Source organism: Pseudophryne corroboree, chromosome 9 (assembly GCF_028390025.1).
Source record: "Pseudophryne corroboree isolate aPseCor3 chromosome 9, aPseCor3.hap2, whole genome shotgun sequence".
Lineage (NCBI taxonomy): Eukaryota > Metazoa > Chordata > Amphibia > Anura > Myobatrachidae > Pseudophryne > Pseudophryne corroboree.
Genome location: NC_086452.1, coordinates 355340342 through 355365082, shown reverse-complemented (window position 1 = coordinate 355365082; position 24741 = coordinate 355340342). Strand labels below are relative to the sequence as shown.

General features: G+C 45.4%; 1 protein-coding gene across 4 annotated transcripts in view; it reads left to right on the top strand.

Moving 5' to 3' along the window:
- Positions 1 to 24741, top strand: part of ATRIP (ATR interacting protein) — a 234081-nt gene that overhangs the window by 68675 nt on the left and 140665 nt on the right. For all 4 annotated transcript variants that reach the window (XM_063940701.1, XM_063940698.1, XM_063940699.1 and 1 more), the window contains exon 5: positions 14477 to 14580. In XM_063940701.1, coding sequence (XP_063796771.1) covers positions 14477 to 14580 — 104 coding nt within the window. The remainder of the gene's footprint in view (positions 1 to 14476; positions 14581 to 24741) is intronic.

Below are 24741 nucleotides of genomic sequence, written 5' to 3'. Positions count from 1 at the left end.
TGAAACCGCTGATCCTGAATCAGTTTCATTCTGCACTTCCTCCAGCTCCTAAAGTTCAGACTCAACGGGGAGTCGAGTATGAGGTGGCCAAGATTCTGGACTCACGTTTCCGTTATGGTCAGTTGCAGTATCTTATTGACTGGAAGGGCTATGGTCCTGAAGAACGCTCTTGGACCAATGCCTCAGATGTCCATGCTCCTGTCTTGGTCCGGAATTTCCACTCGAAGTTTCCTCTAAAGCCTAAGAAGTGTCCTGGGGCCACTCCTAAAGGGGGGGGGGGGGGTGCTGTCACGATCCGGGTATCTGGACGCCATTACTTGCCTTTCAGATGTCTCCTGAGGCTGGCTCAGCGTTCCAAGGCCTGATCTCATCTGTGTCCACATTCTGCATATCCCTCCTGTCACGCTGAGACGCTGTCACAGCGGCGCCATGTTTGAATCCTGCATGGCGTCTCCTGTCCTCTGCGGCCGGCGCCGCCATTACTGTTATGTTTCCACATGGTTTCCAAACCAGCTTTCCCTCCAAGTTCTAACATGGGCGCAGCCATGTTGGATCCAATCACATGTCTCAGTTCCACCAATCCACTGCCTCTGGAAATCTGCATAATTGCCCAGCCAATGCCTGCATTGCTGCAGGTATAAGTATCCTGTGCCTGGGCCAGGAAATCGTCAGTGCTTTGTTTGTCATACCTTGTTCCAGTCTCTCTCCTGTGGTTGTTTTTCCAGGTTCCAGCTCCTGTCTCCAGCATCCACTAAGAGACCCGCACCTGCCTACCATCCTGCGGTGCAGCCTGACTCTGCAGTCCTCCGTGGCTGATCCAGCTTCCAGCTATTAACTCATCTGCTTCCATCAGCCTGCTTCCAGCAGTTTCCAGTATCCTTAAAGTGCCGGTGTTGTTCCAGCGGATTCCTACTTATCAGCAGTATCCACTACCACCGGTAACCTTCCTTTAACTCCTCTGTTTCCACGCTCCCTAGCATCTTACAGTTTCCACTCCGTGTATCATTACCTGGCTGGTTCCATCCAGCATTCACTCAGTGACTTTATCACCTGGCTGATCCCACTCAGCATCCACTCCGTGTCTTACCACCTGGCTGGTTCTATCCAGCAAACACAACAGCTGATTCAAGTTACCAACTTCATCTATTCCATCTACTGGCATGTTCCTTGGTTATCTGCACTACTACAGCCAGGCCTGGTAAGGTTTTTCCATCAAGGACTTTAACAGCTGTTCTTAACCTACCAGTGCTCTGTTACACCTTCCATGGTCAAAGTGTTCCAGGAATATATTTTATTGCCACTGTCATCATTTGCTGTCTGTTGTTACACGGAGTTTGTCAATAAACTTTTAATTTACTTTTACCTGTTTGTCATGGTCACACCTTCGGGTTTCCTTTTAACACTTACATGTCCAGGGGTCTGATTAAACCTCCCCGGTTTAAGTTCTTCTCAGCCCCTACAACTGAGGCTTCCTCCTGTCAGCTAAAACCCTCAGTTGTGACAGTACACAGTACCCATACTGGCACAACAACCGTAAAATGGTTTTCTCCATTTTAAGCAACAGATTCCTCAGCCACTATAAAAAAAAGCTGGAATACCGCGCGCCATTGAAGGGGCGGGGCTTCACTATGAGAGGATCCAGCAGTTCACCAGCACCATTTTCCCTCTGCAGTGGACACGGACGCTGACAGGACAGGGACGCGCAGCTCCCCCAGTGTGACTCCAGATTACCTTTGCGGTACCAGGGGGTCATAGCAGGGGGAAAGCGACTATTAGTGTACTAAGTCCCCTATCAGGGTACTTAGTCCGCGACCCAGCTAAGCTTGGCATTCGTGATAAGGGCGCGGTGGGGGCTGGCTCCAAGCAAGTCTGTGTCTCCCTGAAGGGTTCTTTGTGGGTTAATTGTGCTTAACCTTTCCTGTGTGTGTGTGTGCTGTCACATTTACATTATGTCAGGCAAAGAGTGTGTCTCTTGTACCGCAGAGTGTTCCTCTTTACCAGGGGGCTCACTACTGGGTACTCAGGGTCCACAGACTAGCGGGGCTGAACTGGAATGGGTTAATTCTCTTAAGGGAATGATCTCAACTCTTTCTACAAATTTGTCCCGCAATGAGAAAAAGACGCAATACTTAAAACAGACTGTGGATGAGTTTATGAACAGAGACTCAATCCCCAAAACAGTGTCTCAATCCCCTCCCATTTGTCCGCAAAAGCAATCTCTATCACAGGGAATAGAGGCTATCAGAGATGTTCTGCATATTCCTGATAAGGTGTCAGAGGAGTGTGAGTAATCTTATTTTAATGTAAAAAGGAAGTCCTCAGTTACTTTTCCTGTGTCAAAGGAATTGAATACCCTGTTTGAAGAACCATGGGTTAATCCTGATAAGAAGTTTCAGATCCCTAAAAGGTTGCTCTCATCTTTTCCTTTTCCTCTGGAGGATAGGAAAAAATGGGAAAATCCACTGATAGTGGACGCATCAGTCTCTAGGCTGTCAAGTAAAATTGTATTGCCTGTTCCTGGTGCAGCCTCCCTTAAAGACATGCTCCCTTAAAGACATGGCTGATCGTAAAATTGAGACTACACTCAAATCATTGTACACAGCTGCTGGGGTGGCCTAAAGATCCACTATTGCATGTGCGTGGATACACTAAAGCCATTGCTAAATAGTCAGTTAACCTAATTGAGGGGTTAGATTCCTTATCTAGGGGGGATGTTGTCTTACTCCTGCAGCACATACAGGACATGCAAACTTTATGGTGAAAGCCATAAAGGAAATAGGCATGCTTAATGCACACACCACCGCTATGGCAGTATCGGCACGCAGGGGCTTGTGGCTACGCCAGTGGACTGCTGACGCAGACTCCAGGAAAGGCGTGGAAGGCCTACCATTCACAGGAGAGGCCTTGTTTGGAGATGAATTAGACAAATGGATCTCCACAGCTACTGCGGGTAAGTCTGGAAAGCCTGGAAAGGCTGTCAGGTGGGAGCCCGACTACAATTTTTCAGTCAGGTCTCGTCAAATTCGTAACAGGATCCCTGGGTCATAGATCTTATTTCCCAGGACTACAGACTAGAGTTCCAAAAGCTCCCACCTCACAGATTCTTCAAATCAGGCTTGCCAGTTTCACTTAAGTTTGAAAGAGAAAATCCAGATATTTGTATATATGCACCTGGTAAATATCAGTATACTGCTCTTCTACCCAAATATTTTTACTGTGCAATACTTATGTCTGAACAATGTATTCGGTCTAAGTGTACCGCACTTATATTGCATTTAGCAGTGTGAGAAGAAATAAAAAAATAAAAAAATCACAGTTTCTGTCCAGGTTTTAGTGTTGATACTGTATCTACTTGTATTTATTTATAAACAATAATATGTTTCAATTTCCCATTACTCTGTGTACGATGTTGACACTGTATCCACTCATTCCTCTGACAGTAGTAAGTTTCAATTACACACTGCTTTATGTGCAGAGACTGGCAACAAATGTTGCTAATATGTATCAGTATGAATTCTTGGCAGTCTGCCAGTGTTCCTGTGCTGCACAGATTTAAAAGTGTGATTGCTTCTTATTCTTTAACCATAAATGATGCTGAAGTGTTCACCCTCAGTGACGTAATATCAATTGCTGCTTCTTATAATTAAGATGAATAATGGGGAATTGAATTCACAAATCCCCTCATCTCACACTATTTGCATAAATTCCATAAATTATATTACGCAGTTATAATAAAATGCATGCATATGTGGGGATGAGGGCTACAATAGGCTGTCAATCCATACTGAACCACACCAGCAATCCTGGGTTATTAGAAAACGGGCTATGTCAGAGAGTATAACACAGTTGGTATAGAGGTGAGCTTGCTTTCTTATGTGCAAGGCCCACAGGCTGGCATGCTCCGCATAGTTTAATGTATGTTAAACAAAAAGATGCAAGTTTCTGACAGCCTAAATTTGATCATATAATCCTCATGCCCTACCTCCTATGGTCACATATCATTATGCATGACAATATATCTGAGGGTAACACTTTCTTTGAGTATATATAAGCATCAGATTGTTTGTCACTATATTATTCTAAGATGAAAAGCTATCACATGAATGTACGGTACATAGGCAGATCAATTAGGAGCTTATGATACAACACATTAATATTAGCGGCGCACGGCTACACCAATGCGCATTTCGCTCTTTGTTAGAGCTTCTTCTGGGCGAAATGCGCATTGGTGTAGCCGTATTTATAAATAAATACAAGTAGATACAGTATCAACACTAAAACCTGGACAGAAACTGTGATTTTTTATTTTTTTATTTCTTCTCACACTGCTAAATGCAATATAAGTGCGGTACACTTAGAACGAATACATTGTTCAGACATAAGTATAGCACAGTAAAAATATTTGGGTAGAAGAGCAGTATACTGATATTTACCAGGTGCATATATACAAATAATTGGAGCTTAAAACACTTATACTCATCATAAGAGTGATATAAAATATATAAGATATAATAGGCGGCACACGATTTGGTTTTAATAATTTTATTTTATTCTTACTTTTACACAAGACAGAAATCTGTCTAATAAACATTTCTTCTTTTCACGTTTTTCTATAAAAAATTTTTTTTAAATATTTCGCTTTGTATGGCCTAATATTCAGGCCATTATAATACCGTATGGGAGATCATGAATATAGGATGACTTTTCCATGTGGGTATTGGTACTTTATGTTTGTAAAGATTTATAAATTATTAAAGTGAAAAATATCATAGATTAGATTTAAGAAGGGGGTAGAGTGCACCCAGACAAACTGATCTCTGCCACAACTTTTCTTCTTTGTATACAGTTTCACTTAAGGCAAGTATAACTTTACAGCATGCCATCCAAAAACTGGTACAGACTCAGGTCATTGTTTCGGTTCCACCTCATCTACTAAACAAGGGGTACTATTCCAGCTTGTTCGTAGTACTGAAGCCAGACAGTTCGTTAAGACTAATTCTGAACCTCAAGTCTTTGAACCGTACTTACGAGTGTTCAAATTCAAGATGCAGTCTCTGAGAGCGGTGATCTCAGGTCTGGAGGAGGGGGATTTCCTTGTGTCTCTAGATATCAAGGATGCGCACCTTCATATTCCGATCTGGCCGCCTCATCAGGCTTATCTCAGGTTTGCACTGCAGGACTGTCACTACCAGTTCCAGGCCCTGCCATTTGGTCTCTTCACGGAACCGAGGGTCTTCACCAAGGTGATGGCAGAGATGATGTTTCTACTCCGCAAGCAGGGAGTGAACATAATTCCGTACCTGGACGATCTGATAAAAGCGCCATCCAGGGAAAGTTTGCTGAACAGCATTGCTCTCTCAACCAAACTCCTCCAGGATCACGGGTGGATTCTGAACCTTCCGAAATCTCACCTAGAGCCAACACGGAGGCTCCCATTCCTGGGAATGATACTGGACACGGAGTCACAAAAGGTTCATTCCATTGGAAAAGGCATTGGTAATCCAGTCGATGTTTTGGGATGTCCTAAAGCCAACCCAGGTGTCGGTACATCTGTGCATTCGCCTTCTGGGGAAAATGGTGGCCTCTTACAAGGAACTTCAATACTGAAGGTTTCACGCAAGACCCTTCCAGCTCGATCTGTTGGACAAATGGTCCGGATTGCATCTTCACATGCACCAGAGGATTCGTCTGCCGCCAAAGGCCAGGATCTCCCTTCCGTGGTGGCTACAGTCTTCTCACCTCATCGCAGGATGGAGGTTCGGAATTCAGAACTGGATTCTGTTAACCACAGACACAAGCCTCAGAGGTTGAGGAGCAGTCACTCAGGGTGTGCAGTTTCAGGGAAGATGGTCAAGTCAGGATGTCATCCTTCCAATCAACATTCTGGAACTCAGGGCCATATACAACGCCCTTCTGCAGGCCTCACATCTTCTTCAAGATCGGGCAATTCAGGTCCAGTTGGACAATGTGACGGCAGTTACGTACATAACCCTACAGGGCGGAACGAAAAGCAGAGCAGCAGTCTTATAGGTGTCAAGAATTCTTCTCTGGGCAGAAAGAAACACTGTGGCGTTGTCAGCGGTCTTCATTCCGGGAGTAGACAACCGGGAAGCAGACTTTTTCAGCAAACACGACCTGCACCCGGAAGTGTTCAGGTGCTTGACAAGTCGATGGGGATACCCACAGATCGACATGATGGCCTCTCGTCTCAACAAGAACCTCAGGTGGTTATTGTTCCAGGTCGAGAGACCCACAGGCGGTAGCGATAGACTCCCTGACAACTCCATGGGTCTATCACATGGTGTACGTGTTTCCTCCACTTCCTCTGATCCCAAGAATTCTAAAACGAATAAAAAGGAAAAAGGTTCAAGCAATCCTCATTGCTCCAGACTGGCCAAGAAGGGCCTGGTACGCGGACCTTCTGGAGATGCTCCTCGAAGATGCGTGGCCTCTACCTCTTTGCAAGGATCTTCTGCAACAGGGCCTGTTTGTCTATTAGGACTTACCACGGCTACGTTTGACGGCATGTGAAGTTGAACGGCTGATTCTAGCCAGGAGAAGAATCCCTAACAAGGTTATCCCGACTATGATCCAAGCCAGGAAGGGGGTAACGTCTAAGCATTACCATCGTATTTACGTCTCTTGGTGTGAGAGCAGAAATTATTCGGCGGTGGTCTCATCTGGGATTTTTTCTGCAGGCAGGCGTGGATGTGGGCCTGCGTCTGGGCTCAATAAAAGTCCAGATTTCGGCCTTGTCCATTTTCTTTCAGAAACAATTGGCTTCTCTCCCTGCGGTCCAGACGTTCTAGAAAGGTGTTCTGCACATCCAACCTCCCTTTGTGCCTCCCACGGCACCTTGGGATCTCAATGTGGTGCTGCAGTTCCTCCAATCGGACTGGTTTGAGCCTTTACAGGAGGTGGACAAAATATCTTACGTGGAAGACCGTCACACTGCTGGCCTTGGCTTCAGCAAGACGTGTGTCGGAGCTGGGGGCTTTGTCTCACAAAAGTGCCTATTTAATTTCCATGAGGACAGAGCTGAACTCAGAACTCGTCAGCAATTTCTTCCTAAAGTGGTATCCGCATTTCACATCAACCAACCTATTGTGGTTCCGGTTGTCACCGACAACTCTGCTACTTCAAAGTCTTTGGATGTTGTGAGGGCTTTGAAGGTGTATGTGAACAGAACAGCTTGTCACAGAAAGACGGACTTGCTATTTGTTCTATATAAGATTGGGTGTCCTGCTTCAAAGCAGATAATTGCACGCTGGATCAGACTTCCTTTCCAACATACTTATTCCATGGCAAGTTTTCAAAATGTCCATAATCTGTACAGGCCCACTCTACTACGTCGGTGGGTTCTTCCTGGGCGGCCGGCCGGCCGTGGTGTCTCGGCTTTACAGCTCTGCCGAGCAGCTATTTGGTCAGGTTCGAACACGTTTGCTAAGTTCTGCAATTTCGATACTTTGGCCTCTGAGGACCTTCAGTTTGGTCAATCAGTTCTGCAGAAACCTCATCACTGTCCCACCCGGTTTGGGAGCTTTGGTACATCCCCATGGTACTAAATGGACCCCAGTATCCTCTAGGATGTAAGAGAAAATAGGATTTTAATTACCTACCGGTAAATCCTTTTCTCGTAGTCCGTAGAGTATACTGGGCGCCCGCCCAGTGCTTCATGCTTCCTGCACTGTTACTTATTTAAGTAATGTTGGTTCAGCTGTTGCTGTTCCTGTTTCAAGTTTGGTTAGCATTGCTTTCCTCTTGTTGTGTGTGCTGGTTCGGAATCTCACCTCTATCCTTATCTATCATTTTCTCGAAGTATCTCCGTCTCCTCAGGCACAGTTTCCTAGACTGAATCTGGTAGGAGGGGCATAGAGGGAGGAGCCAGCCCACACTATCAAATTCTTAAAGTGCCCATGGCTCCTAGTGGGCCAGTCTATACACTATGGTACTAAATGGACCCCAGTATCCTCTACGGACTACGAGAAAAGGATTTACCGGTAGACAATTAAAATCCTATTGTCCACTGTCTGTGTCTGCTTGCTTCTGCCGAGTCCATTACTAAATGTTTGCAATAGAAATCACTTTCACATCTGTAAAGCACAAATGAATGAATGAGAAATACTTCTCTGGTGTGAGCATATAATGATTGAATGTCAAGTAGCTGTTGTTTTCAATTATTTATTATATTATATGACTGGCTTCATTTTCTTCTACATTCTGTAAGACAATTTATTAGTAGAAAAATCCTTTGTCCTTTTTGCACACCAAAATGTCTTGATATGAACTTACAGGAGAAGGAAAAAGGGCAGTATTTTTTAATGAACTAAAACTATTACAGTTTGAGTATCACATATCCAAATATTCCGAAATACGGAATATTCCGAAATACAGATTTTTTTGAGTAAGACTGAGATAGTGAAATCTTTGTTTTCTGATGGCTCAATGTACACAAACTTTGTTTAATACACAAAGTTATTAATCATATTGTGTTAAATACCTTCAGTCTGTGTATTTCAGGTGTATATGAAACCTAAATGAATTGTGTGCTTAGAGTTGGGTCCCATCACCATGATATCTCATTACGGTATGCAATTATTCCAAAATACGGAATAATCCGATATCCAAAAAACTTCTGGTCCCAAGCATTTTGGATATAGGATACTCAACCTGTAGCACTGTTCAATTCTGTTTATTTTGCGGTTGTGGTATATTTTGTTGACAAGGCTAGCATATTATCAGGGTCAGATTTTGGGGTCTGGCCACCGCTAGGCACAACATTATTGGCAGACACAGGGCAGTGATGGATGGCCAGCAGTGTGTCACGACCAGGGCAGAATAGATCTCCAGTCACAGTAAGGAGGACACTGTGCTGTGCCGCACATAGGCACATGCCTCACATGCCTAGTGGGAAATCCGGCACCGCATATTATCATTGACCACGTCATCACTGATGAAATGTCGACATGATTAGAATTAAAAATAAATGCCCCTGGTGGTCTAGTAATGACTTTCCTGGTACGGTGGGTCCAGCGGTGATGTCCTGTGGCTCCTGCGGCACTCCTGGCGGAGTCTATTGCTAACCCTAAGCTGTAAAGCTCCCCTCACATAGCCTAACCCTCCAGTCCCTTCCCATCCTGAAGCCGAACCCTAACTTTCTAGTCCTGCAGAATGTTAACATTTCACATGTCGACAATTTGCAGATGACTTGTTCAAAATCGACATCTCAGCAATGTCAACATAACAGTCGACATTGTGGTGTCGACGTTATGAATGTTGACTTTATTGGGGGGAATTCAACTCCTTTCTAAAGTGAGATATTCAATTGTCCCCATTTATCGTGCTGATTGCGGGTTTAGGCACGCAAAGCACCTAAACCCAACTAAAGTAAAGGGTGTGAGCGTGAAAAGATCCATTTGGGCACCCAAACGGGTCTCTTTACGCACATTTCAGCTCATCACCTCTAGGGGTATCGAGCTGAAATGAACTTCTTGCACCCGTCGGCAGCAAATTTGAAAAGCTGCCGGCGGGCACTGTTAGGTGTCGGGATCCGCGATAAGATTTGAATTTGACCCTATGAGTACATCCCATTTATTTAGTACCCAAAATTGGCTTTTGTTTCACCATGGAAATGTAGTAGCCCTAGCCGCCTTCATAGGAATCCACAAGTTCTCACTGGCTTATTTGCAGACTACATCTAAATGAAAGAAAAACACTAATCCAGAGGATGTACCAAATAGGGAGGTACATCGCTGTGCCAGAGTGAATGCTAATGTTTCTCTAAACTCAACAATTGTAATTACTGTAACACACTTATATCTATTGTTAATCAACATTGAAAAATAATGTTAAAACTGACTCCACAAAACGCTGTATCAACAGTTTCACTAATGTATGTTCAGAGTAATTAAGCTCCATATAAATGGATAAGTGTAACAGTTAAAAAATAATATCCAAGAAGAATAAATGGAAAGTCATTATTAAGTAACTACTTTATTCTACTGTACTGGTTTTCAGTGTCAATATACGGTTTGTAGTGATGTCCTGTGAAATTACATTCAAAATACAATCAACTTTATTCTGCATTTTGTTTTACCTGAGTAGCAGTCTCAGAGAACACCATCAGGAAATAATGGTGCCCTAATCTTCACCTCAGCTCACTACTTGGCTTATACTGGCAATGGAGGGTCAGAGTGCATAATCTGTTAACATATCCTTACCTACCTGGGATGTTTAATTGATTCAATCCGTTTCTGATCTCCAGGAAGACAGGGGGCCTTAAGACATCAAACTCATGAAAGCAAGTGTCTTCTTTTTCTGAAGCCTATATGTTTGGGCTGTGCTTCCAGACTGTAGTAGACCTGTCTTTGAACAAGGAGGTGTTTTTGATGGGTCATTGATGATGATGCAGCCATGACTATTTGACGTAACCTAAACATAATTAATAGTTGGTTTTGGTGGTTTTGAGAACCTGCGTTATTTCCAGTCTTATTTAGGCTGTACTTTCGACCTTCTACATTATTACTCCAAAAATAGTTACCATCTTGTCATACTCTCCCAAGGCAAGATTTTTCTTAAATTGGTTTAATTTTATTGTGCTAATCAAGATAAATGCTATAGAGCCTTTTTCCCATTGACCTGAAACTGTTTAAGACTCTTACTGGCTGTTGACACGGTTGTTTCACTACTGTCCAGGAGGCAACTTTTCCTTTCCTTGGATGAGTTATTTTTAGAAAGCCGTTCTCCCCCCTAAGGTTCTGTGTTTATCCAACCATTACCACCTTTTGGGTCCAAAAGTGATCTTGTATATTCAAATGTTTGCGCGACCAGCCCCATGATTATCATGATGACTACATTCTCGCGCCCACATGCACAGGTTTTATCCGTGTTAAGTGGCTTCTTCCATGCTAGTTGCCGGGCACCCTGCAATTAAATCTCATCCGGCACTGGTGCCCAGTCCCTAAGCCCTACTTTACGTGAATTTCTGTTCATACCTGAGGAGGGTGCGAGCTGAAATCTGCTATAACTGCAGCATCGGGTTAAATGCCCAAAACAATAGAATAGTTCCCGGTCACTTGGAGCTACAGGAGTGATAAACCATTGAATTGCCCCCTGTAAGTGTGCAAATCGGCTCCTGGGGAATTGAAAAGTATCGCACCTAGAACACAGCTGATACAACAGACTTCCCATATGTTGAATTCACCATCCTTTTGAGTGAACAAATACCATGGGCCGGATTCAAATTATATCGCAACCGCTATCTCCTGTCTAAAGTGACGGGGGACACAGCGGCGATATTCAAATGTGCCCTGTTATTGCACTCATAACAGTCTGGTGACGTGCCTAAACCCGACTAAAGTAATGGGCACAATCGTGAAGAGACCCGTTTTGGCGCTCAAATGGGTCTCTTTACACGCATTTCAGCTCGCTACCTCTGAGGGTAGCGAGCTGAGATTAAGTTGTTGCGTCCGTCGGCAGTAACATTAGAATACCGCCAGTGGGTGGAAGGGGGACATCTAGCAGTCAGAGATATGACAAATGCAGCTGTAGCACTACCAACACCTGTGGGCTTAATCTAGTCACCTAAGAGTAATGACTATCATTCTGGAGCTTGCGGAACAGGCCTTCCAGACAACTTGCTAGTCCTGTCCATGTACCTCTCTGGGATGTTAGTTTCTTTGTTTTGCCCTATCAGCAGAGAGGCCATTCTCTATTACTTATTGCTGGCAGCTTAGTGTTTGTACCAGTTGTGTCTACTTGTTTCAGTTTCTGTAGCATGTCAGGCTGGAATTGATGCAGCTATTTACTACTCTTGACTGGCCTACGTGATCTTGGTAATTTAGGCCCTAATTCAGATCTGATCGCAGCAGAAAATTTGTTAACTAATGGGCAAAACCATGTGCACTGCGGGTGGGGGGCAGCTATAACATGTGCAGAGAGAGTTAGATTTGGGTGGGTTATATTGTTTCTGTGCAGGGTAAATACTGGCTGCTTTATTTTGACACTAATTTAGATTTCAGTTTGAACACTCCCCACCCAAATCTCTCTCTCTGCACATGTTATATCTGCCTTCCCTCCAGTGCACATGGTTTTGTCCATTAGCTAACTAATTTGCTGCTGCGATCAGACATAAGTTAGGCCCTTAGGTTGGGTACGAAACCCCTGCAGTCGGGATCCGACAGTTAGAAGACCGACGGCGAAATCCAAACAGATCTTGGTAAGTATTTTAACCCTAACCTCTCCCCTAGTGCCTAACCCTTAACTCCACTACTTACAAGCAGATCTGTCTGTATTCTGACTGTTGGGATCCCAAGTGCTGGGATTTTGACCCCATCCCACGTAGTCTGGGTCAGCAACTGTGGTGACTTTCTCTGTCCAGTACTCTCTTAGTAATTTTCTTTTCATAAAGTGCTGAAGACTGGCTTTAGTGAAAGTAACGGAGTAATACACTGCTCAAAAAAATAAAGGGAACATTTAAACAACACAATGTAACTCCAAGTCAATCACACTTCTGTGAAATCAAACTGTCCACTTAGGAAGCAACACTGATTGACAATCAATTTCACATGCTGTTGTGCAAATGGAATAGACAACAGGTGGAAAGTATAGGCAATTAGCAAGACACCCCCAATAAAGGAGTTGTTCTGCAGGTGGTGACCACAGACCACATCTCAGCTCCTATGCTTTCTGGCTGATGTTTTGGTCACTTTTGAAAGCTGGCGGTGCTTTCACTCTAGTGGTAGCATGAGACGGAGTCTACAACCCACACAAGTGGCTCAGGTAGTGCAGCTCATCCAGGATGGCACATCATTGCGAGCTGTGGCAAGAAGGTTTGCTGTGTCTGTCAGCGTAGTGTCCAGAGCATGGAGGCGCTACCAGGAGACAGGCCAGTACATCAGGAGACGTGGAGGAGGCCGTAGGAGGGCAACAACCCAGCAGCAGGACCGCTACCTCCGCCTTTGGGCAAGGAGGAACAGGAGGGGCCCTGGCAGAGCCCTGCAAAATGACCTCCAGCAAGCCACAAATGTGCATGTGTCTACTCAAACGATCAGAAACAGACTCCATGAGGGTGGTATGAGGGCCCGACGTCCACAGGTGGGGGTTGTGCTTACAGCCCAACACCGTGCAGGACGTTTGGCATTTGCCAGAGAACACCAAGATTGGCAAATTCGCCACTGGCGCCCTGTGCTCTTCACAGGTGAAAGCAGGTTCTCACTGAGCACATGTAACAGACGTGACAGTCTGGAGACGCCAAGGAGAACGTTCTGCTGCCTGCAACATCCTCCAGCATGACCGGTTTGGCAGTGGGTCAGTAATGCTGTGGGGTGGTATTTCTTTGGGTGGCCGCACAGCCCTCCATGTGCTCGCCAGAGGTAGCCTGACTGCCATTAGGTACTGAGATGAGATCCTCAGACCCCTTGTGAGACCATATGCTGGTGCGATTGGCCCTGGGTTCCTCCTAATGCAAGACAATGCTAGACCTCATGTGGCTGGAGTGTCAGCAGTTCCTGCAAGACGAAGGCATTGATGCTATGGACTGGCCCGCCCGTTCCCCAGACTTGAATCCAATTGAGCACATCTGGGACATCATGTCTCGCTCCATCCACCAACTCCACGTTGCACCACAGACTGTCCAGGAGTTGGCGGATGCTTTAGTCCAGGTCTGGGAGGAGATCCCTCAGGAGACCATCCGCCACCTCATCAGGAGCATGCCCAGGCGTTGTAGGGAGGTCATACAGGCACGTGGAGGCCACACACACTACTGAGCCTCATTTTGACTTGTTTTAAGGACATTACATCAAAGTTGGATCAGCCTGTAGTGTGCTTTTCCACTTTAATTTTGGGTGTGACTCCAAATCCAGACCTCCATGGGTTAATAAATGTGATTTCCATTGATAATTTTTGTGTGATTTTGTTGTCAGCACATTCAACTATGTAAAGAACAAAGTATTTAATAAGAATATTTCATTCATTCTGATCTAGGATGTGTTATTTTAGTGTTCCCTTTATTTTTTTGAGCAGTGTATAATCAGAACTGCTTGTCCCATTGCATGGTGTTTCATGGATCTCTTGTACGGAGCCAGGTGCACATTTTTCCAAGTTTTGCAGGGTGAATGAGGCAATCTCTATGGAGGCTGCCTTTGGTAGGATGATCCTCCAGAGTGGCTGGTTATTGTTAGGTATTTTACCATGTTCAGAGTAGCCATGTGTCATCCCAGCATCCATGTCTGTGTACTCAGGAATGCTCTGGTTCTGTTCTACTTTGTTTCTTTATCTTTTCTTATCTTAAGGCTTAGCTATTGGTAAATGGAGGAGAAGTGGAGAGGATGAGTTCTGTGTTTTTCTCTTCCTGGTGAAATGCCATTTTGCGCTGTATGTAACATACAGTCTGTGTTTTTTAGAAAATTATTTAACGGCAACTACAAAAATGTTTGTTTTTTATTTTTAAACAATACTTCTTGTTCTCTTGTTTCAGATTCAGTCTCTGCAATCAGAACTGCAGTTTAAAGATGCAGAGATGAATGAATTGAAGTCAAAACTGCAGAGCTGTGAACGAAGAACTGTGGCGCCACACGTTAGGTATGGGATTACTACTGCATTTTCTTTAGCAATACATCAAAGTATTCTCTTACAGTTTGGTATTAATTGTATTAGCCATTCCTACTTTACATGTCTGTTTTAGTATAATGATTGGGTGTACATGTACAGTGCATCCGGAAAGTATTCACAGAGCTTCACTTTTTCCACATTTTGTTATGTTAGTCTTATTCCAAACTGGAATAAATTCATTTCTCCCCTCAAAATTCTATACACAATACCCCATAATGACAATGTGCAAAAAGTTTTTGTGAGATTTTTGCAAATTTATAAAAAATAAAAAATGAAGAAATCACAGCATTTGCTCATAACTTTGTTAATGCACCTTTGGCAGCAATTACGGCCTCAAGTCTGGGCTCTGGCTTGGCCACTCAAGGACATTCACAGAGTTGTCCTGAAGCCACTCCTTTGATATCTTGGCTGTGTGCTTAGGGTCGTTGTCCTGCTGAAAGATAAACCGTCGCCCCAGTCTAAGGTCAGCAACGCTCTGGAGCAGGTTTTCGTCCAGGATGTCTCTGTACATTGCTGCATTCATCTTTCCCTCTATCCTGACTAGTCTACCAGTTCCTGCCACTGAAAAACATCCCCACAGCATGATGCTGCCACTACCATGCTTCACTGTAGGGATGGTTTTGGTCTGGTGATGAGCGGTGCCTGGTTTCCTCCAAACGTAACGCCTGGCATTCACGCCAAAGAGTTCATTCTTTGTCTCATCAGACCAGAGAATTTTGTTTCTCATGGTCTGAGAGTCCTTCAGGTGCATTTTGGCTAACTCCAGGTGGGCTGCCATGTGGTTTTTACTGAGGAGTGGCATCCGTCTGGCCACTCTACCATACAGGCCTGATTGGTAGATTGCTGCAGAGCTGGTTGTCTTTCTGAAATGTTCTCCTCTCTCTACAGAGGAATGCTGTAGCTCTGACAGAGTATCCATTGGGTTCTTGGTCACCTCCCTGACTAGGGCCCTTCTGCCCCGATCGCTCAGTTTGGACGACTGGCCAGCTCTAGGAAGAGTCCAGGTGGTTCCGAACTTCTTCCATTTACAGATGATGGAGGCCACTGTGCTCATTGGGACCTTGAAAGCAGCAGATATTTTTCTGTACCCTTCCCCAGATTTGTGCCTCGAGACAATACTGTCTCTGAGATCTACAGACAATTCCTTTGACTTCATGCTTCATTTGTGCTCAGACCATGCACTGTCAAGTGTGGGACCTTATAGGTGTGTGCCTTTCCAAATCATGTCCAATCAACTGAATTTACCACAGATGGACTCCACTTAAGCTGTAGGAACATCTCAAGAATGATCAGTGGTAACAGGATGCACCTGAGCCCTATTTGAGCTTCATGGCAAAGGCTGTGAATACTTACGTACATGTGATTTCTTCGTTTTTTATTTTTTTAAATAAGTTTACAAAGATCTTGAATAAAAAAATTCACGTTGTCTTTAGGGGGTACTGTGTGTAGAATTTTGAGGGAAAATTTTTATTTATTCCATTTTGTATTAAGGCTGTAACATAACAAAATGTGGAAAAAGTGAAGCGCTGTGACTACTTTACATATGAACTGTATTAATGATTACGATCAGAATGAGGAGGTGCAGCTGCGTAGTTCTCATCACCCATACACTCTGGTTAGTCAGCAAATCATGGGTCTGTATCCGTCACATTTTTATTTATATATTAACAGTTTATTTTCTAGCGCAGCAAATTCCGTTGCGCTTTACAATTTTTCCAACCTATGATGTCATATAAATCAAAACTGAACAGTTAATCAAATTTCTTTCTCTGACTTTATGGCCTGACTGATGTATAGTTTATTCTATTGGTCTGCTGAATAGAGACCGGAACAAGTTGGCAGCTGCAGAAGGTATATTGTATTCATTCTCCTTGTATTCCTTGCCTTTTCCCTGTTTGTTCAGTTGAGCAAGCCATAAATCAGACCAGGGGAAGATGGTGCTTAAAACAACAACAAAAAAAAGCTAGTAGAGAGGTTTCGGGTGGTATTGGTGTCTCTTCCAGTCAGATTGTCCACCTCGATAAGAGGTGGCTTTGGAGGACCATGCTTTATTAACAGCGGTTACAACGCAGCAGGTCTCTTGTCATTTGGAAAAGTCTGAATGTAACCTGTGCCGCTCTTGTCATAAGAACCAGTCAGGGAATGAGAAGAAGCACCTGGGCACACTGGAGGCTTGCTGCACAGCCTGCAGTACTGGGCAGGGAATCCCAGATATTCAAGCTGACCTATTGTGTCGTCACCCCTGTTCCTCTAATTGCAAGAGCCTTTCCACTTACACAGTTTTTTGTTCCACAAATAACTGTCAGAGAATGTTTTTTTTTAATTTAGTAAAGTTTTGAATTTTTTTTTATATATATATTTTATGTAAAATAAAATGACTAGGGTGTTTTGCAGCCCTTCAGGAGAAATATTTTATCCCCTGCCGAGGGAAAATATAACCAGCAGTTTCACCCCCTCATCATGTATCACTTTATATGCCTGCATGTATTTTTGATATTCCACACCCCAGCCATAAATCCTTTTTGTGGGGCATAATCCCCCACTGTGCCAAAGGATACTCTCCATTACATGCCCTCTCATTGTGCCGTAGCCCTGCCCCTCAATGTATTGCAGATAGTGGGGGCTGGAGGGGAGGTGATCATCTGTACCCTTGCTGCAACTTTTCTCTGCATACACAGAGATCGGCATATGTGTGCTCGGTTTCCCTCCTCATACAGTGGCGCTCCCATGGCGTTCTGCGGAGCAATGTTGTTGGTCACAGATGGATTAGAGAAGTACACTCACAGGTTTATAAGAGAAAATGACATGAGGATTGCCGTAGCCATTACCAGCACTTTCCATAGGACCTGTGGTGACCTCCTGGGTTTACACGGCAGTCCCAATGCTTCCCTCCTATGTTCTGTTAATTTATTTTGTTAGATGCCATTTGGGAAGTCACTTAAAGACAAGGAGTGGTGGAAGGATGAGTCCCACTATATACCTTTCTGTGGGTGTCATCTTTTTCCTGTCTCTACTCAGCTGACTAAGGAGTAATCCTAAATCAGGGCTGCAATGGAAGGCTTCACTTCAGAGAAATGAAATGATCAAGTAAATATAATTTGCCTGTGTTATAATTACAGACTTTGTTACTTAGCACATTTTCTACCAAATAATATTGTATTTCTCTGTGTCCTAGTGGATGCTGGGAACTCCGTAAGGACCATGGGGAATAGACGGGCTCCGCAGGAGACTGGGCACTCTAAAAGAAAGATTAGGTACTATCTGGTGTGCACTGGCTCCTCCCTCTATGCCCCTCCTCCAGACCTCAGTTAGAATCTGTGCCCGGCCAGAGCTGGGTGCTCCTAGTGGGCTCTCCTGAGCTTGCTAGAAAGAAAGTATTTGTTAGGTTTTTTATTTTCAGTGAGATCTGCTGGCAACAGACTCACTGCTACGTGGGACTGAGGGGAGAGAAGCAAACCTACCTGCTTGCAGCTAGCTTGTGCTTCTTAGGCTACTGGACACCATTAGCTCCAGAGGGTTCGAACACAGGGCCTGACCTCGATCGTCCGTTCCCGGAGCCGCGCCGCCGTCCCCCTTGCAGAGCCAGAAGACAGAAGAGAAGCGATGAAATCGGCGGCAGAAGACTCCTGTCTTCATTAAGGTAGCGCACAGCACCGCAGCTGTGCGCCATTGCTCCCACAGCACACCACACACTCCGGTCACTGTAGGGTGCAGGGCGCTGGGGGGGGGGGGGGGACTGTATATGTGTAAAACCCCCGCCATTTTTAGTCAGAAACAGGACAGAAGCCCGCCGCTGAGGGGGCGGGGCCTTCTTCCTCAGCACACCAGCGCCATTTTCTCTTCACAGCTGCGCTGGAAGGAAGCTCCCCAGGCTCTCCCCTGCAGTATCCTGGTACACAAAGGGTGAAAAGAGAGGGGGGGGGGGGGCACATAAATTTAGGCGCAAAAATTGTATATACAGCAGCTACTGGGTAAACACTGAGTTGTAGTGTAATCCCTGGGTTATATAGCGCTGGGGTGTGTGCTGGCATACTCTCTCTCTGTCTCTCCAAAGGGCCTTGTGGGGGAACTGTCCTCAAATAGAGCATCCCCTGTGTGTGTGGTGTGTCGGTACGCGTGTGTCGACATGTCTGAGGTAAAAGGCTCCTCTAAGGAGGTGATAGAGCGGATATGTGTGTGAGAGGGTGTCTCCGTCGACAACGCCGACACCTGTTTGGATATGTGTAAGTGCTAAGGTGAATTTATTGCACAAATGGTTAGGGAACAGACAGGAAATCTACCCATGTCTGTCCCTATGTCACAGAGACCTTCAGAGTCTCACAATGCTCACTATCCAAAATAACAAACACTGGTATCGACACGGAGTTAACTCCACTGTCGACTACGATAATGCAAAGTTACAGCCAAGATGGCTAGAAGGTATTCAGTATATGATTATTGAAATAAAAGATGATTTGCATATCACTGATGACTCATCTGTCCCTGACACGAGAGTACACATGTTTAAGGGGAAGAATGCTGAGGTAAATTTCCCTCCTCTCATGAGGAAAAAGAGCGGGAATCTCCAGACAAGAGACGGCAGCTTCCCACAAGAGAATTCTCAGGCTGTATCCTTTCCCCACTAGGGCCAGGATGTGTTGAGAATCTTCCCCTAGGGTGTCCTGTTTGCACAGACGGTAGCACTTGCTATTCTCAGGGATCCTGCAGATAGCGTGCACATTCTAGTATACTACCCAGACCGGCGATTGTGTCGGCATGGGTTTATAGCGCTGTTGCAGCGTGGACAGGTACCTTATCAGCAGAGATTGAGACCCTAGTAAATATATTAAAGATGCTGTCTTAAGTGATAGCATAGCCCAAAGAGACATGAGTATGCTGGGTCCTAGAGTCAAAGCTATGTCGATCTCTGCTTGACGTGTCCTGTAGAATATGCATTGGACAGATCATGCCGACTTAAGAGGCATATGGAAGGCTGAGGATTGTGTGGAGAAGGGTTCTCGGGCCTGGTCTCCACAGCTATAGCTGGTAATTCTGCTAGTTTGCCTTATATTCCTGCACAGCCTAAGAAAGCACGACATTATTAAATGCAGCCTTTCGAATAAAGAAACAAGAAAGTCTGAGGTGCGTCCTTTCTTGTCAGAGCCGGGATCAACACAGCTAGTTCCCAGGAACAGAAGTCCTCCCCGGCCCCTACAAAAATCCACCTATGCCGCTGGGGCTCCACAGGCAGAGCTAGGCCCTGTGGGGACACGCCTTCGTAAGTTCAGCCACAAGTGGGTTCACTCCTTGTTAGGTCCCTGGGCAATAGATATTGTGTCTCAGGGATACAAGCTGGACTGTGAGAAGATGCCCCCTCACCGACGGCCCTGCGGGCTTCCCCCCAAGAGAGGGAGCCAGTGTTAACTGCAATTCACAAATTGTATCTTTAACAGGTGGTGGTCAAGGGTCCCCTCCTTCAACAAGAGGGTGTTATTATTCGACCATGTTGTAATCCCGAAACCAGACGGTTCGATCAGACCCATATTGAATTAAAAATCCTTGAACATATACCTGAGAAGGTTCAAGTTCAAGATGGAATCGCGAAGAGCGGTCAGGGCAAGCCTAAAGAGAGGGAGACTTTATCGTGAATCGGGTCATAAGGGATGCATACCTTCATGTCCCCATTTATCCACCTCATTAGGCGTACCTCAGAATTGCGGTACGGGATTGTCATAGCCAAGGTAATGGCGGATATGATTGTGCTCCTGCGGAAGCAAGGTGTCACTATTATCACGTACTTGGACGATCTCCTCATGCAAGCGAGATCAAGAGAGCAGTTGCTGAACAGCGTATCACTTTCTCTGGAAGTGTAACAGCAACACGGCTGGATTCTATATATTCCAAAGTCGCAGTTGGTTCCTACAGCTCATCTGCCTCTCCTAGGCACGATCCTAGACACAGACCAGAAAAGGGTTTATCTCCCGATAGAGAGAGCTCTGGAGCTCATGACACTGGTCAGGAATCTATTAAAACCAAAACAGGTGTCAGTGCATCACTGCACTCGAGTCCTGGGAAGGATGGTGGCATCATACGAGGCCATCCCCTTAGGCAGGTTCCATGCGAGGACCTTCCAATGGGACTTACTGGACAAGTGGTCCGGATCACCTCTTCAGATGCATCGGTTAATCACCCTATCCCCCAGGGCCAGGGTGTCTCTCCTGTGGTGGCTGCAGAGTGCTCACCTTCTCGAGGGTCGCAGGTTCGGCATTCAGGACTGGGTCCTAGTGACCACGGATGCAAGCCTCCGAGGGTGGGGGGCAGTTACACAGGGAAGAAATTTCCAAGGTCTGTGGTCAAGTCAACAGACTTGCCTCCACATCAATATCCTGGAACTAAGGGCCATATACAACGCCCTAAGTCAAGCGGAGATCCTGCTTCGCGACCAACCGGTTCTGATCCAGTCAGACCGCAGGGGTTCATGTAAACCGCCAAGGCGGCACAAGGAGCAGGGTGGCGAGGGTAGAAGCCACCAGAATTCTTCGCTGTGCGGAGAATCAAGTAAGCGCACTGTCAGCAGTGTTCATTCCGGGAGTGGACAACTGGGAAGCAGACTTCCTCAGCAGGCACGACCTCCACCTGGGAAAGTGGGGACTTCATCAGGAAGTCTTCACGCAGTTTGCAAATTGATGGGAACTGCCTCAGGTGGACTAGATGGCGTCCCACCTCAATAAAAAGCTAAAAAAGGTTTTACGCCGGGTCAAGGGACCCTCAGGTGATAGCTGTGGTCGCACTAGTAACACCGTGGGTGTTCCAGTCGGTCTATGTATTCCCTCCTCTTCCTCTCATACCCAAGGGCTGAGAATTGTAATAAAAGGAGAAGTGAGAACAATATTCTTTGCTCCGAATTGGCCAAGAAGGACTCGGTACCCGGAGCTGCAAGAAATGCTCTCAGAGGACTCAGGGCTTCTGCCTCTCAGACAGGACATGTTGCAACAGGGGCCCTGTCTGTTCCAAGACTTACCGCGGCTGCATTTGACGGCATGGCGGTTGAACGCCGGATCATAGCGGAAAAGGGCATTCAGGATGCAGTTATTCCTACGCTGATAAAGGCTAGGAAAGACGTGACAGCAAGACTTTTTCACTGCATATAGCGAAAATAGGTTGCTTGGTGTGAGGCCGGGAAGGCCCTACAGAGGAATTCCAGCGGGGTCGATTCCTGCACTTCCTACAGTCAGGAGTGACTATGGGCCTAAAATTAGGATCCATAAAGGTCAAGATTTCGGACCTATCCATTTTCTCTCAAAAAGAACTGGCTTCACTGCCTGCAGTTCAGACGTTGTTCCGGGGGTGCTGCATATTCAGCCTCCTTTTGGGCCACCGGTGGCACCTTGGGATCTTAACGTTGTGTTGGATTTCCTGAAATCCCACTGGTTTGAGCCACTTAAGACCGTGGAGCTAATATATCTCACGTGGAAAGTGGTCATGCTATTGGCCTTAGCTTCGGCTAGGCGTGTGTCAGAATTGGCGGTTTTGTCATGTAAAAGCCCTTATCTGATCTTTCATATGGACAGGGCAGAATTGAGGACTCGTCCCCAATTTCTCCCTAGGGTGGTATCATCGTTTCATTTGAACCAGCCTATTGTGGTGCCTGCGGCTACTAGGGACTTGGAGGATTCCAAGTTGCTGGACGTAGGCCGGGCTTTGAAAATTTATGTTTCCGGAACGGCGGGAGTCAGAAAGTCTGACTCGCTGTTTATTCTGTATGCAGCCAACAAGGTTGGCGCTCCTGCTTCGAAGCAGACTATTGCTCGCTGGATCTATAGCACGATTCAGCTGGTTCACTCTGCGGCTGGATTGCCGCATCCAAAATGGTGAAAGCCCATTCCACAAGGAAGGTAGGCTCTTCTTGGGCGGCTGCCCGAGGGGTCTCGGCTTTACAGCTTTGCCGAGCTGCTACTTGGTCGGGGTCAAACAAGTTTGCTAAGTTCTACAAGTTTGATACCCTGGCTGAGGAGGACCTTGAGTTTGCTCATGCGGTGCTGCAGAGTCATCCGCACTCTCCCGCCCGTTTAGGAGCTTTGGTATAATCCCCATGGTCCTTACGGAGTTCCCATCATCCACTAGGACGTCAGAGAAAATAAGAATTTACTCACCGGTAATTCTATTTCTCGTAGTCCGTAGTGGATGCTGGGCGCCCGTCCCAAGTGCGGACTCTCTGCAATACATGTATATAGTTATTGCTTAACTAAAGGGTTATTGTTATGAGCCATCCGTTAAATGAGGCTCAGTTGTTGTTCATACTGTTAACTGGGTATGGTTATCACAAGTTGTACAGTGTGATTGGTGTGGCTGGTATGAGTCTTACCCTGGATTCCAAATCCTTTCCTTGTTGTGTCAGCTCTTCCGGGCACAGTTTCCCTAACTGAGGTCTGGAGGAGGGGCATAGAGGGAGGAGCCAGTGCACACCAGATAGTACCTAATCTTTCTTTTAGAGTGCCCAGTCTCCTGCGGAGCCCGTCTATTCCCCATGGTCCTTACGGAGTTCCCAGCATCCACTACGGACTACGAGAAATAGAATTACCGGTGAGTAAATTCTTATTTTTTATTTATTTTTTTAAATGAAAAACAAATGAGATTAGGAATGGCTAACTGTTACTGATACTCTGAGTAATGTAATTATAATAGGAAGATGACCAGCAATTTTGTAATGCTAATCTCAGGAGCCACTTGCCACAGTGCACCAATCTGAAGGCTGAACTCTATTCATCTAGATCTGGTCAGTCTGTAACATCATCACATATGGCACATTGTATGCTTCCAAGTCAGATGCCTTCATCTTTAAAAATTAGATTTCTCTTTCATTTTGTGACATTGCAATTGGGGCTAGTATAGAGTGGTACTTAGGCTTACAGTATGCTCAAATGCAGAGCTGCTGTCACCTGACCCCTCTTTACGGCTGGAAATGCAGAATGATGGAGGAGAGGGCTGGAAATGCGGAATAGCGGAGGGGAGCAGAGGAGCGTACAGAAGCAGCCCTAGTACAGTAAGGGAGAGTAGATGCAAGTGCAGTCAGATTGAGACATGCAAGGACACTCTGATTATGCCAGTCAGTAGGTGATTCGGTTGCCTTACTGCTAGTGCAAAGATCCGTGCTGCTGTTGATGGACTGTTTGGGTATACAGTCCTTTTAGAACTGCATATATGAACATAGCCATGGCAGCCAGTGCTTTGTTTGGATTTATAGAACTACAAGTGCTAGAATTCCCTTGCTTTAGGGCAGTGACGACAACTACCTGTTCTGATCAATATAGAGCGACTGCCAACTTATTACTCCTGTTTATGCAACTATATTTCTGTTGTCTTAATTACATTTGATTGATGTGTGTCACATCATAGAAAATAAAATTGTTACACACAAGCTGTATTTGATTATGAGCAACTCTGTTGTGCAGTAGAAATGCTAAAATGTATGTAACTGAATAAAATTATGTTTATATTTTTGTTTTATTGTTTTGTTATGTATTGTAAATAAATGCTTGTTTTACTATTTAAGAAGCGTCCCTGTAGTTTGTAACAAACGCATATATCATTACTTTTATTATACTAAATGTTTCTTCCAGGTTAGCGCAGTGATATAACCTTGTCTAATGTCTGAGTAGCACATTTATTTTCATATACCTGTAAAGGCCCATACACACTAAACAAGTCCCCGCCGGCGCCGATATTGGCAGTGGCGGGGTGCTGGCATCGGCAAGTGTGTGTACACTTGCCGATGGCGGGGGGAAGGGAGCGACGCCGCGGGGACGATGCCCATGCTGCATCTGCAGCATGGCTGTCGTTAACAAGGACCTCCCTCGTCTGTACATGTTCAGACGAGGGATGGGGTCGTTAATGATGCGTGGGACCGCGCTACGTTAATGACATTGAGTGTACACACTAGACGAGATTGTAAAAGATCTTGCTCAAATTAGCCCTTCTGAGCAATATCTTTTAGTTTCTCCGGCAGGGTCCACAGGTTATCCACAGGATAACAATGGGATATGATGAAGCAACAGCGGATTTGCACCAATCGGTCAAAGCTTTCTGGCCTCCCAGCATGCCTCCAGGGCCCGTCCATATATCCCCACCTCCTGGCTCAGGCAAATCAGTTTT